Consider the following 12983-nt stretch of genomic DNA (forward strand, 5'->3'; position numbering starts at 1 on the left):
TCATATACTTGCTGCTCAGCCGAGCACATCTTTGAATTTATTGATGCGAAGCAAAGTTCTCAGTCACATTGTATCAGAAGCACTACAAATGTCATTCTTAAATTTATGTAGCAATGGATCATATAAACCACACACTTCATAAACAGCCAGCAGATTTCTCAGGCTTTTGTTCCTTAGTAAGATTTGTTATATTCCTTGAGTAAAAACATTATCCATTTGAAGTCATTGCTTGAAATGCACTGATCAAAACCAATAGTAAAGATCTAGTATAACTTTAGCACAGAGTGAGTCAATCACAGTCATGGCTGGACAGACAAAGCTGAAGAACAGGGAACTACAACTGTCTGCAGGATTCAAAAGACTGGAGGCAAGGATGCGATACCCTTATCTGCTTTTACTAATTACCATCGATTTAAAAATAAACTTTTTTCCTCAGGTGAGGGCTGGGAGAAGAAGGGTGACAGCAAGGCTCTTCTGTGTCTTATTCCTCTAAGCAGGAACTCCAGCAGCAGTGCAAGGGCAGCTACAAAAGTGCTTTTTTATGTCAAAAGGAAACTATGTGGGATGGGGCTGCTGTGGGGTGGGGAAGAGCCCAAGCTGGACAGGAAAGAGGAGCAGGTGCATGTGTGTCCAGGAGAGCTTGCAGCTGGCAATACAAAGCCAAAACTTGGGCAGTTGAAGAGTATGGGATTTCTATCCAGGGAAAAAAAAAAAAGAGGTGGCATTCATTAGTTCGATTTTGGTTTGAAATACCATCTTTCCCTTCTTAAGGGATTTATGGATTCCTGCTGCAAGACAACCCGTTAGCTCTGTTATGCTTCTGGAATACAGAGGCATCAGAACTTCACAGAGGTACATGGCTCATATCTGCAGCACCAAAGGTTGTCACATCACTTGCGCTGGTGGGACAAAGCTTTGTGTCAGTTCCCCTTAGCTCTTTCTGTGGCAGAAGCTCCCTTCCAGTCTTCACCTGCTCTGAGATAAAGTGTGTGCTTTAACACTGATTTTAAAAACTCTGCTAACATGTAAGGACTCATGCTATTGAGATGGTAATAAGACCTGACTTTCCAAATACTCAGGAAAGCACAAAGACACCAGTCCAAACTGGTGACTCTCTGAAAGGTACTGTTCTAGGTGAAATGCAGGGTTTTTTATGAAAGATTTAAAGTGCCAATGGAGTACTTGTGTTAGTATAGTCACAGTTAGCTATATCCATCTTGTCTAGTTTCATTCACATAGTAATTTCAGAAAGCTCTGAGGTGCTATATTGTAAGGGAAGAGTTTACATTTCATGAGAGTGTTTAAAAATACGCACCTAGAAAAAGATCTTGAATGCAGACAGATCTGTAATGCCAGAGTCTGTGACTTGTGCCTGAATGGACTGGAAGTTTGATACAGAATTCAGTTTGAGCCTGTATTGGCTCTGGCCCCATACTTTCCTATTAGCTGTGTTTAAAAGGTCCATTTGAATTACCTGAGCAGTTAACATTAACAAAGTAACAAATAGGGCCAATGAATGACTGAAATTCAGGCACTGTTACTGTATATGATCAGGGTCAGAGGGAACTTTCAGGAAAATACACCAGAAAAGCAGCATCCCAGGACGCTTCAGAAAGCTGTGCATTAACAGCAGGTTATCATCTTCTTTCCTTGTGGAATCATCTCAGATACAGCCTCCTGAAATGCAACAGCTGTGTATTTTTTTTTAAAGGGAATCATAGTCAGATCTCTTGACTCACAGGGTACTCTTACCTACCCTGAACCTCTAGCATGGTTTACAGCACAGCACCCTTCCTCTCCCTGCACCCAGACTTAATTGGTAAGCTTATTGCTATTTCAGCTGAAGCACAGAAGAAAGGCTTATGCCATCGAATGAACGGCTGCTGCCTTCCTAATAAGTCGCTCCGTCATCGGTGAATTTGGTCTCATCACATCACGTTCTCTCAGGAGGCACCTGAGAAAGGAGAAGAGGTAAGAGAGAAATGGGAAGGCCATGAATACAACATCAGTTTTCCTGTAAGATCACCAGCAGTATCCTGGTGGAGAAAAATGGTACATAAAGACCTGCTCTTCAGGTGCAGGTTTCTCTTATCAGAAACATTTGACCTTGGCAGTAAATTTAGGCAGAACAGTGGTGGTTTCAGCACTGAAAGAGACTGAAAATGAGCACCCAGAGACCAGAGCGCACAGAAGAAGCATTTTGATATTGTATTTAATTTTTATGTTTTAAAGACACCTCAGGAGGGGAACACGTAAGGCTTCATACTGTCCCAGGGATCCATTCTTTTAAGTGCACAGGCAGACCCAGTCCATACATTTCAACAGAATTCAATACGGGCGAATAAGCGACAGCTACAATTTCTACCAAACAAGGTTCTTGTGACTTCTACTAAGGAAAGCTCACATACCAAACTCCACAAATCTTATTTCCCAATAAAGCAGATGTCATCATTAGGGCAATTTGATTTTCAGCAGTTCACAAAAGTTTAGCAGTCCATTAAGCACACTGATCAACATGAAGGAGGCCACATTTTAAGACAGAACCATCTGAAAGTCAACCACCCTTGAACAAACACAGATCATTCATCCAGACCGCAAGAGTGTATTTTCAGAATTGGGAGCTATTATACTTTTTATCCTAGTTAAATGTTGCTACATTTAACACAAATGCTGCCATATAATTTTAGTTTTAATTTCTCAGTTTCAGTACACTTGCTACTTCTTACTTTTAGTAACAGTCTTACTTCCCCAAGTATTTATCAGGAAAAATACTCACCTTGCAAGGTTTTGTTTGGCTTGTGATTTAGAATTTAAAGCAGCATGAATCAGTAATTGGCTGAAAACATCTCTCTGAAAAAAAAAGTCGGCAAAAATAGTGTTCAGTAACTATAAAGTACTGCTGGTTACAATGTCTCATTTACTAAATCATTAAAATCCCTGAGGAAGGAAACATATTGAAAAGAAAAATTAAACAGCTAACACTGCTAATAAGTGCTGGCAAACAGGATTCAGTCACAAGCACAGTTTAGCTTTTCACTTTCTAAGAATGAAATGTTTTTAATAATGTAAGTGCCTAATGAAAGCTACTGAAAGAGGATTAAGTTGCATCAAAAAGTCTTTTACTGATCTCCTTTACCTGAGCGTTACTGCCTCCTAGCTGGATTAGTTGATAACGGATTGGGTACAGCAGGTCTACAGCTTTGTCGCAATTTCCATTTTCAAACTCTACAAAAGCCTGGCACAGTGGCAACCCCAAACTAGGAGCCAAGGAAAGCTCATGGTCTTCACAAGGTGCTCTGTAGAATGAGAGAACAGTTAGCTCCCATACGTCATTATAAATATGTGTGTTTCAGTGCCAGGCTGTCATTGCCCGCAGACAGAGTATTTCTTCACCATACAAAGCCTGATGTTTCAAGTACTTTATTTAGACAATACCTTTTGGTGAGGTTATATCACTTTCACCTTTTTGTTACCCATCAATCAATCAGTTTTCATTCTTCTGCATATATCCACAAAAGGCACAAGCCCAACGCCTCCTGCCTTTGCAATGAACAGTTTCGGCTAGAAAAGTGAGACGACTGCACTGTTTCTCTTCTGATGATCTCACCAGAACATCCTACTGCGAGTTGACTGTCCTCCCCTCTGCCAAAAGTGGCAACCAGTCTTCGCAAACGGCTCTAAACAAGAAACTTGCAAAACAGCTCCCCACACAGCGCAGTGCCTCACCACCTTTGTCATGTAAACCCCATTCCCAATGACAGATCTTCAAGTCTGCTCTTTTATTCTAACCACAACAGACTGCTTTTAAGCCCACAAACACCAATGGATTTTAGCTAGCTCTTTTTTTTTTTTCCTCTCTTCTCTTTTTTAGCGCTTGCATCCTAACCCATCTAAGAGTGCAAGAGCCATATAGCATAACTATATGCCTGCAGAAGAACATATACATTCCAGCAGGTATTCTTGCCAGCATTTTAAAAAAAGTAAAAATACAAGTAACCAAACTGTAGCCCTTTGGTCTATAGGCAATACTTGCACAGGATCATGTGGAATTGTGGTTTTCTACTGCTACAGGAGAAGCTGACAGCAATCAGGCCTCGGAGGTAGTGCCACTTCAGTGCCAAAAGCTTGGCTGGCAATGTGAGGAGAGGAGGGCTTTCTATCCCAAGCACTATAAATTACTGAGAAGACAATGCACAGTTGAATACTATAAATTCCATCTGTTTTTTAAAATGGATTTTTCCTGTAAATTTTCCAATGAAATTTTTAACATTGAGGAGCCTTAATCACTGGCTTCTGTTTGAGTGTGTGCAACGACAGCTGAGTCACACTAGTACCTTAAATTTACCAAACACAGAGCATACCCTGTGCTCTCCTTGAGTCAGTATTACAAATTTCCTGTTACTTCCGCTAGGTCAATGTTGATTTTTCCATATGCAGCGTTGCCCTATGTGTTTACCATTCCTTAAACAAAATAAGGCATCCTGGAAAGTTAGAAGACAACAACAGATGTGCATTTTAAGTTGTCTGAAGTAGTTAATGATGAAAATGATGAAACAATTCTTCATTTAAATGTTTGTTCCAGCTCTCTGAGAAAATGCACAGAGATGGAAGACTGGTTAGGGTGGGGTTTTTTTCCTTCCTCTTGCAACTGATCTGAACTATCGATTCATGACAAACAACATAACCCCTGCATTAACTAACATTTCCATCCATGCAAATAAGCATGTGATACCAACCACCAGAGCATGCCATGGAATACTTATCCAAAAAAAACCCTACTTCTGTCGACTTTAAATTGCAAAGCCTAGGGAAAAATAGTAATGAAAAGCCAAGAATGACTGTTGTTTGTGCCAAAGTTTTATGCCTGCTTTTTTAACACGTACAGAACACATCTTGGGTATCATTTAGCTATTACGTATTTGTGATACACATAAATTAATCCATTAATCCAATCATTAATACAATCCCTTTATCTCACAGTCTAATAAAATCAAGCTTTGTAATACGTCACAGCAGAAAATGTGCAGTTGTATTCCTGGGAAAGGCTGAACACAGAGGCAAAAGGAAGCACCAGCTGAAAGGGTAACTAGCATATGTTCATTAAAGCTTCCCTGAAGTGGTGTGCCTGTGCGGTTTTACATACTTTCTACATACTTACGTATACTTCTACAAAAGACATTCGCCATTTCCTACTGTAGTCAAATCAGACATGCTTAGGCTTGATTTGACAGTTACTTGTTTTTGTAAGTATTCTTGAAAGTTACATTTATTTTTTTATTATTTTTGATTGAGGGGTATTATAGTCAGGAACAAATAAGTGGCAATTTCAGGTTCTCCTTCCTTATTTTTTAAGGCAAGGGAAGCAATAGATGCTGAAACAGAGGAAACACAGAGTGGGGGAGGGGGAGAAATTGTGTTTAAAGCACCTATATATCAACCTCTTCAAAAAATCAAGGCAAGTTACAGTTTTTTAACACATAATGGAACACAACCCCTCACACCGTTTAGATGAAATACTTAAATATTCAAATTTTTCAAGTAATTAAATTTGAAAGCACAATATATTCTCTATTACTACTTTAGTATTTGAAATTCAATTTCCTGCAGAGGTACTTCACAATGCATCAAACAGTAGCTATTAGAATATCAGTACCAACTAATGCTCTATTGTTAAAGAATCTTTTAATCCAGAGCAAAAAAGAACCACCATAGATAGCTGACATATATTGTAGAATGCCCTTACTAACATACAAGTGAAATATTTTATTCACTGTACGTAACATAGCTTAGTGAGGACCCATTGAAAGAAAATATACAGCAACTGTTCAGCTGGTGTCCACGACATCAAGAGATTTCTGCCGGACAAGATTAGAAACCTCCCTAGACATTAACTCACAAAATAAGTAATTACAGGAATCTCCTAACTGCAGATTGGTCTGCTTAAACCAGGCATGTCCCAGTGACATGCTAAAGCAAAGAAGAGCGAGTTGTAGTGCTTTGGCAAGCCAGAGACGACATCACCTTGAAGTTCAAAGGACAAAATATTTCTTGAATACTTTAATTCACTGGCTTACTTGGCAAGTTCCTGAAGAGTTGTTAAAAGCTCATCAGTGGTCTTGTGGTCTTTGGCTCCAAGTGAGGACATCAAGATGTGCACATCATTGAACAGAAGAACGTGATCTTTGGTGTGCTTCTTTGTAAGCTTGAGAGTATTGTTCCACCTGTCTCCAAGCTCTACACCTAAAAGTAAAAACATTTTTCTCAATAAAATACCACATGGAAAAGCATGACTTTGCAATATACTTTCAGTCACCCACCATAAACAACATTCCTACTAAACTTAAGAAAACATTCCCTGATGTGGCAAAATTTATACAGTAATACTCAGCTGCAGCCTGCCGTATCTGGGCAGAGTTTACTGTCAGTGATTTATCACCAATCTAGATTGCATTATGTGAGGTTCTGGCTCTATTACAAGATTGCTTATGCCTTCTTGGAGATGACGATCACAATGTAGCAATCAAAACACAGACTGTAAAGATGGATTTCGTATATAAATTCAATGCATCATTAGTGTTTTAGCAGAAAACTGAAAATAATGTCTGTCTGTTGCCCTTCCCCTTCATGAACTCGAGTGGATAAACACTAGCTTAAAGAAGTTCGGGAGAAACGCCACTGAGTTACCAGAGCACACAAAAGCCAGAGGCTAATATACATGTACCAGCTATTTCAATCAGTACTAAACCAGAAAGTTAAGTACCTCACTTGAAATTTACTTTAAGAAAGCTCTACAGCTTTTGAGAGGCTTATGTACTTGATTGTTCAGCCTCAGATCTCTAGGGACAATAGAAGTGAATTTGCCAAAAAGGAAATATGTGACCTATGCTAGCCCTGAGCTGAATGAAATACCATACTGGCATGGAAAAAACCCCACAGCTCTTGGGAAGAATAAAGGTTATGGCCATTATTATGAATTTCACATTGAGGTTTTTCTCAAGAGCAGAATTTTCTTTTGTAACAGAAGATTTCCTCTGTAACACTGACCAAACTTGCTCTGTAAGTATATTTAAATGCTTCAACATGCAAGGCAGGGGAAAGGGGGAGGAAAAAAGAAAACGGTTCCCCTTACAGTTTTAAAAAAGAATGGCAAGTGGATATCTTACCTTCCAGGCGAAGCCTGTACAACATTGAACAGTTATCTACCACGTCCAGCATGCTTCCACTTGACAGACACCGGGGAGCAATCTGTAATCACAGGAATTCATAAGCTACCCAACTGATGTGCTAGTGGGAACTTCTTCAGATAATCAAACTTATTTCCACAGTACAGAATTAATTTTATCATTCAAATTTATCATTCAAAAATACCTGTTTTCCAATAGCCCTAATGGCATCTTTCCTGAATACAGCAATTTGCAATGACAAACACTTCTATTGCTTCATTTATGTTATTTTTCCTGTTATGAACTTAAACTGAGGAAGTATGGAGAGTCACCAAGGTATTTTATTTTTTCCAAAATAGTGCCATACACATTACTTCACTTTGCCAAGGTTAGTAGATAGGAGCCTGCCCTGAAGCTTTCTTAATGCCTGCATTATTTGTATAATCCTTACAAAGATACGTTATCCTATCTAATTTGATATTGCTTATTCACAAAGATTGTTCTGAAATCCAGACAGTAAAGAACTATAGTAAGTTAACTCAGCATAAAAAGACAGGCTTCTGTTGACCTAGTACCTAACATGCAAAATCACTTCTTTGTAAAGGTAATTTGACTTTATAGGAAAATTATTTTACATCCTTTTAAAAAGCATCAGTAAGAAACACCTTTACAATGGAAAACACTACCAACAGTGCCATTGTAGCTCTTTCAAGCACAAGTGTAACAAACACCTGAACTATATAAGATGCTAGTCTTTTGGGTATTTTACCCAAAACTGTTGAGAAAGTTTCCCTAAAAATCTGTAACAGATGTAAATAATACATATATGGCACACTGTAATAGCTTCCAGTCTCATACAGAAGGAAGAAAGCACATTTCATGGACTTAAGCATGTTCTCAGTAAAGAAAAAAAGGCCCTTACTCACGTGATTGTCATAAATTGTCAAAGCAGCCTCATATTCACCCTGTAAAGGCAAACGAGGACTGTGTGATTAACATTCAGATACAGTAACCAAAGGCATATGTGTTAATTAATAGATGTCATAATATTACTTCACAACTGCCTCATGACTTGATCAAACAAACTATGTCAAAGAAACCTTGAAGTATTAAAAGAAAGGAGTCTACTAAGACAAAGCAGGATTTGCTAAGCAAAACAATCACTATGTTTAGGTTTCATTTAATAATAGGTACCAATACTGGTAAAAGTTACACATGAAGGAGAAAGACAAGGTATTACCTCTCACTCTAACGTTCCTTTCAGAGATTTTGGCAAAAATTAGTGCATCCCACGGTGTACGCAAAGAGGTAGGAAGAAAAATCACTTTAAGCAGGCTACAAAAAAGTTGTATAGGTAGAAGGTGGCAAAATAAACAAGCTATTTAGACTGCTATCAAGAATTACACTCCTTCTATGTTAACAATACTGCACACAAGCAAGTCACTCTGCTTTCTGACCAAAGTACACTGCCTTCTCAATGATGTCACGTTTGTAACCCTATTGAACTGAACCACACAAGTGCTAAAGCGTTATTAAATCCAAGAAAACTCAGTGCTGTAACCTGACAGGTTGGGTAAAATTGCAACCATTTTCAAAGGGTTCTTAATAATAAGAATTAGAAACCTTAATAATTAATACCATTGGTAACGAAACTTATTTCCTCTTACTGAATTTGAAGAGAATTTTGTCTAATTTTTGTCTGAAAACTAGAGATTCAAGTTCATCTTTCTATCTAAATAACTGTGCCAAGTGTAATTAGTGAGACCATCTGATCTTCAAATGCGTAATAATCTCACAGCAATTTTTCAACATCCTAACAAAGATCCGGGAACCTTGACCAATGGAATTGAAACTTTTCAAAACAACTTTAACAAAGGACTAGCTTGTGAAAATGGCACTGTGTTATTTTATAAAAACATCCCTTTAAACAGCTGAAAAAAACCCTACAAATATGTGGTCTACCTTTTAAATAGCATTAGAGAAATTATGTATTTGGGACATAAAACACCTGTATGAAAATATCTCATACCTTTTCAATAAAGTATAAAGCCCAGTGCCAGTAATTATGGCAAGCAAGCATGTCACTGTTCTGGAAGAAAAAAAAAAAAAAAAGAGAAAATATAATTTACAAAATAACTTCCCATTTAAACATATCTAATCAGATTTCTGTTTCCTTCTTCAGTAAACTGAGTATTTCATGAGACAGAAGGGACTTTAAGGGACAGAAGGGACAGAAGAATTTTAAATCAGCTGGCCAAGATGCTTTTTCACTTGATACATTTGTCCTTGCAGCTATTCAGGGAGACACCTTAAAAACAAGGTTTCCCCCATGTCACTTTCCAGAGAAGAATTTCACTTGGATATCTGTTTCAGAATTCACCCTTCTGCAGCACTTATTTTTCCTTAGAGAAAAAAACCCACATCTGTAATGAGTAAGATTTATCTCATCTAAAATTTAGGCATCTTGTCTAAAGTAACCTGGACAGAGACTGGAGAGAGATACCCACCTTATGAGGGCCATTCATCCCACCCACCTGGACATCTATCTCAGACCGAGAGGAATCAGTTAAACACATGCTTCACTACAGACTGCAGAACCTGCACTAGATACCAAACACATTGGCAGCTCACCAGATGAGATTATCATTTGCTGGACTACACAGACTTTGCATTGCCCTTTTCAGCAGGCTCCAGAACGTCCAATACTCTTCCCTAGCCTGCACTTCAAGACAATGTCATTGCAGTTCATTTTTGTGAATGCAATGAGAATAGACAAAACAGGAATACAGGTTCGGTGGGCCTTTGGTGAAATCTGAAGTACCAGAAAGGTTCACCCCTCTCCTCCCATTCCCTCCCAGGGCTGTACTTAAACTTTTTGTTCTCACAAGTGGAAAAAGCATCTCCATTTTCATGGTGACAACTGTTAACACCCACTTTCAGAAAGCACAAAGGTTCCCAGTGAATGTCCAAGCTTTATGGTGCCAAGATAAACATTCTGGTAATCTTTACTTAGTTAATATTAAATCACAAACCAAACCCCAGCAATTGAAGTATTAATTAAGTGCTTGACGTAAACTTGATAATATCATTTACTGTCATTCCAGATGTCATACAAACAAGGACATGCCATTACCTCACTAAATAAAACAGGACCTTTTTGATGCTGCTGATTTTGAGTTCTGAATGAGATTAAATTGCTAAAGGAGAAGTGGGCTTGTAGCTAACTAAATAAAAGCAGGCTATGGAAACTCACCACAACAGCTCAGGAGAAAAAACATTGCCATTTAATAACAAACAGCACTGGCAGAGAGGTCCCTCCCAGTAAGATAATTTTGCCCCTTTTGATTTTGTGCTGAAATATACATAAAAAACAAACGGCATCTGATTTTTCTCTGGGAGGTGGAGGAACAAACAAAATAAAGTACTCTGTAAAAAAACTGGTACAAAATCTTTGCTTCTCTAACTGCAAAGGAGGAAGATTAATTACAAACAACAGAAGGAGACTGAATACTGTGGCAGTACAGATAGATGATCCTGGTCATTAAAAGAAAAGAAATAAAAATTTCAAATTACCAGGCCAAATACAAGCATTTCTATTAAAGCCCTTAGAGAGACCTGCTTATTTTCATATGCTTAGAGTTTAACACTTCACCTTCAAGATGTTTACAATAAAAACTACTGCACAAAGGAAGTGATTATGCACATTATCATTATGATAATGCCAGCTACTACAAACCCTAACTATTCTGGGGCAGGCATGAAGGTACATTAGTCAGTTCTACTTACTGATCTTGCACTTTTTTTAATTTGGATAAAGGGTATAAATTACAGAGGCACGCAATTATTTTAAGAAACAGAGCTTAACGATCCAAAAGTCACCTGTTGGGGGTTTTAAGTCATCACCTAAACTGTCAGTCCCCTGCATCACTGTTTTAATAAAACTAATATATTCAAGGACAAAATGCTTTTTGGGAAATGACAGATATGAACCTCAAGCAAGGGCTTTCTGTCTGCACTTCCTAGCAGTATCTGAATGCTAAATTTAAACACATGCAAAACAAAAAGGCATTCTAGTCCCATGATCCAGCCTTGTTCTTTGGGTGAGGTGGAATGGTCAGCTCAGAAGACTCTTAAAACAGACTCATGTGGGCTGTAACAAATTCAAAGGTCACAGCTTTCTGCTCTAAACAGAACATACTTAACCATTGGGAAAACACATGGTGTCCAACACAAATAAAAATTAAGCTTCACTTACAGCGAAGGACCATAGGATAGCCTAATTAACCTATTCAATACTCTGAGAGATACTCAAATATATTGGATATATAAAGCAACTTCAGTATACGAGAAAAGAGACCAAAGCATCATTTATCTTTTCTTTACTGTTGACCTTTAAAAATCCTTCCCCATCCAGAAGCAAACATGTATTTTATGAGTCTTCTAAAACATTCCATTTGACCATAGCATTTCACACCTCAGTTAGGTTCCTGTGAAGAGATTTAGTCAGGCTCCTCAACTGACTCTTAGTGACCATCTTAGTCTAAGCAAAAAGCTTGTGAAAATAGCACTGGTCATTTGACTTTTATAACCACACAACACATCACATATATATAAATCACATTGCAATAAATCACAATTTTCACATCTGTTGTTTCACCTGACCACCACGGCCATGTCTTTATGAGATGTAAAATACCTAATCAGCTCCACCAGGAAAAAGGAACTACACACACACAGACAAACCACACACTAGCTAAAATAAGGCAGTGTGAGAGGACAGCCTTTGTATGAATCCTGGCCTACAGGCATGTTTACCATTTTTGTAACCTCAGCAGTTGTAGCAATGATGACTTAACAGTGGTCTACAGTATATACCCCTTATAATACGCAATTTTTCCCTGTCTCTTGCTTCAAAAGTAACATCGATAGCAACAGCACCTCAAGTGATGGTTTCTTCCAATACGTAAACTTCTCATTGCCTGCAACATGTCCACAGATAGGAAGGAACTGCATGCAGAGGAATCAAGAACTTGGCTGCAGGAGATCCAAGAAAACCTAGAAGGAGCTTTTTCAGAGATGCTACAAGAATGTTTACCTTCCAGTTGGTTTCTGTTTCTTTCATAAATTCTAACCCTTTCTTCACGTCTGCTTTCATTTCATTTATGTGAGCTATAGTATGAACAGACCATGCATCTGTCTGATTTATAGCCAAAGCCTGCAAGTTAAAAAAGAGAAAACATGATGAAGCTTATGAACTTGCAAATAGCAATATTTATCACTGCTGATATAGAAAGAAAAGACTACTTGCTGCAGGTTAAGTACATCCCTGGACCATCCCAACTAACCACAACCAGGAAGTTTGATTTGGACAGAAAAGGAAGACAATGTTTACTGACTGACTTCACTTCCCAGCTTCTACTGTGTAGAGATGAACACCTGCAAAACACTTTAAAATGTAGGCTTTGATGAAGATTATCAAATAACATTTTATTTCACAAACATGTGTCAACAGCAGCCATGAAAGAATTGCATACATAGGCACAGTATGTTCCATGATATAGTGCCTTGCAGGTAATCATTTCTTCTTCAAGAACGTGGTCAGCTCTGAGTATTCAGCAAATTCCTCTTCCTTCCTCCAACTCCTCCCAGCAGGTTTTAGGCATTTTGGGAGGTTAGTCATTAACCTAGCAAATGTTAAATGGCAGTGCTTAGTCTTTGTTGCCACTGTCAGCAAAATGATGTAACAAGTCTGAGAAAAACACCCATTAGAGATTAAGTGTATCTGAGACTTCTGCAGGACAAGGATAATCCTGAGGACTG

General features: G+C 38.3%; 1 protein-coding gene across 1 annotated transcript in view; it reads right to left on the reverse strand.

Moving 5' to 3' along the window:
• Positions 1–12983, reverse strand: part of TTC38 (tetratricopeptide repeat domain 38) — a 20427-nt gene continuing 7444 nt past the window's right edge. Inside the window, exons 7-14 of the mRNA XM_055710601.1 lie at positions 12259–12378; positions 9193–9252; positions 8090–8128; positions 7164–7245; positions 6075–6240; positions 3137–3296; positions 2777–2850; positions 1–1954 (exon numbers count right to left, since the gene is read on the reverse strand). Coding sequence (XP_055566576.1) covers positions 1861–1954; positions 2777–2850; positions 3137–3296; positions 6075–6240; positions 7164–7245; positions 8090–8128; positions 9193–9252; positions 12259–12378 — 795 coding nt within the window. The 3' untranslated portion in view covers positions 1–1860. The remainder of the gene's footprint in view (positions 1955–2776; positions 2851–3136; positions 3297–6074; positions 6241–7163; positions 7246–8089; positions 8129–9192; positions 9253–12258; positions 12379–12983) is intronic.

The sequence above is a fragment of the Falco cherrug genome, chromosome 5, assembly GCF_023634085.1.
Source record: "Falco cherrug isolate bFalChe1 chromosome 5, bFalChe1.pri, whole genome shotgun sequence".
Classification (NCBI taxonomy): domain Eukaryota; kingdom Metazoa; phylum Chordata; class Aves; order Falconiformes; family Falconidae; genus Falco; species Falco cherrug.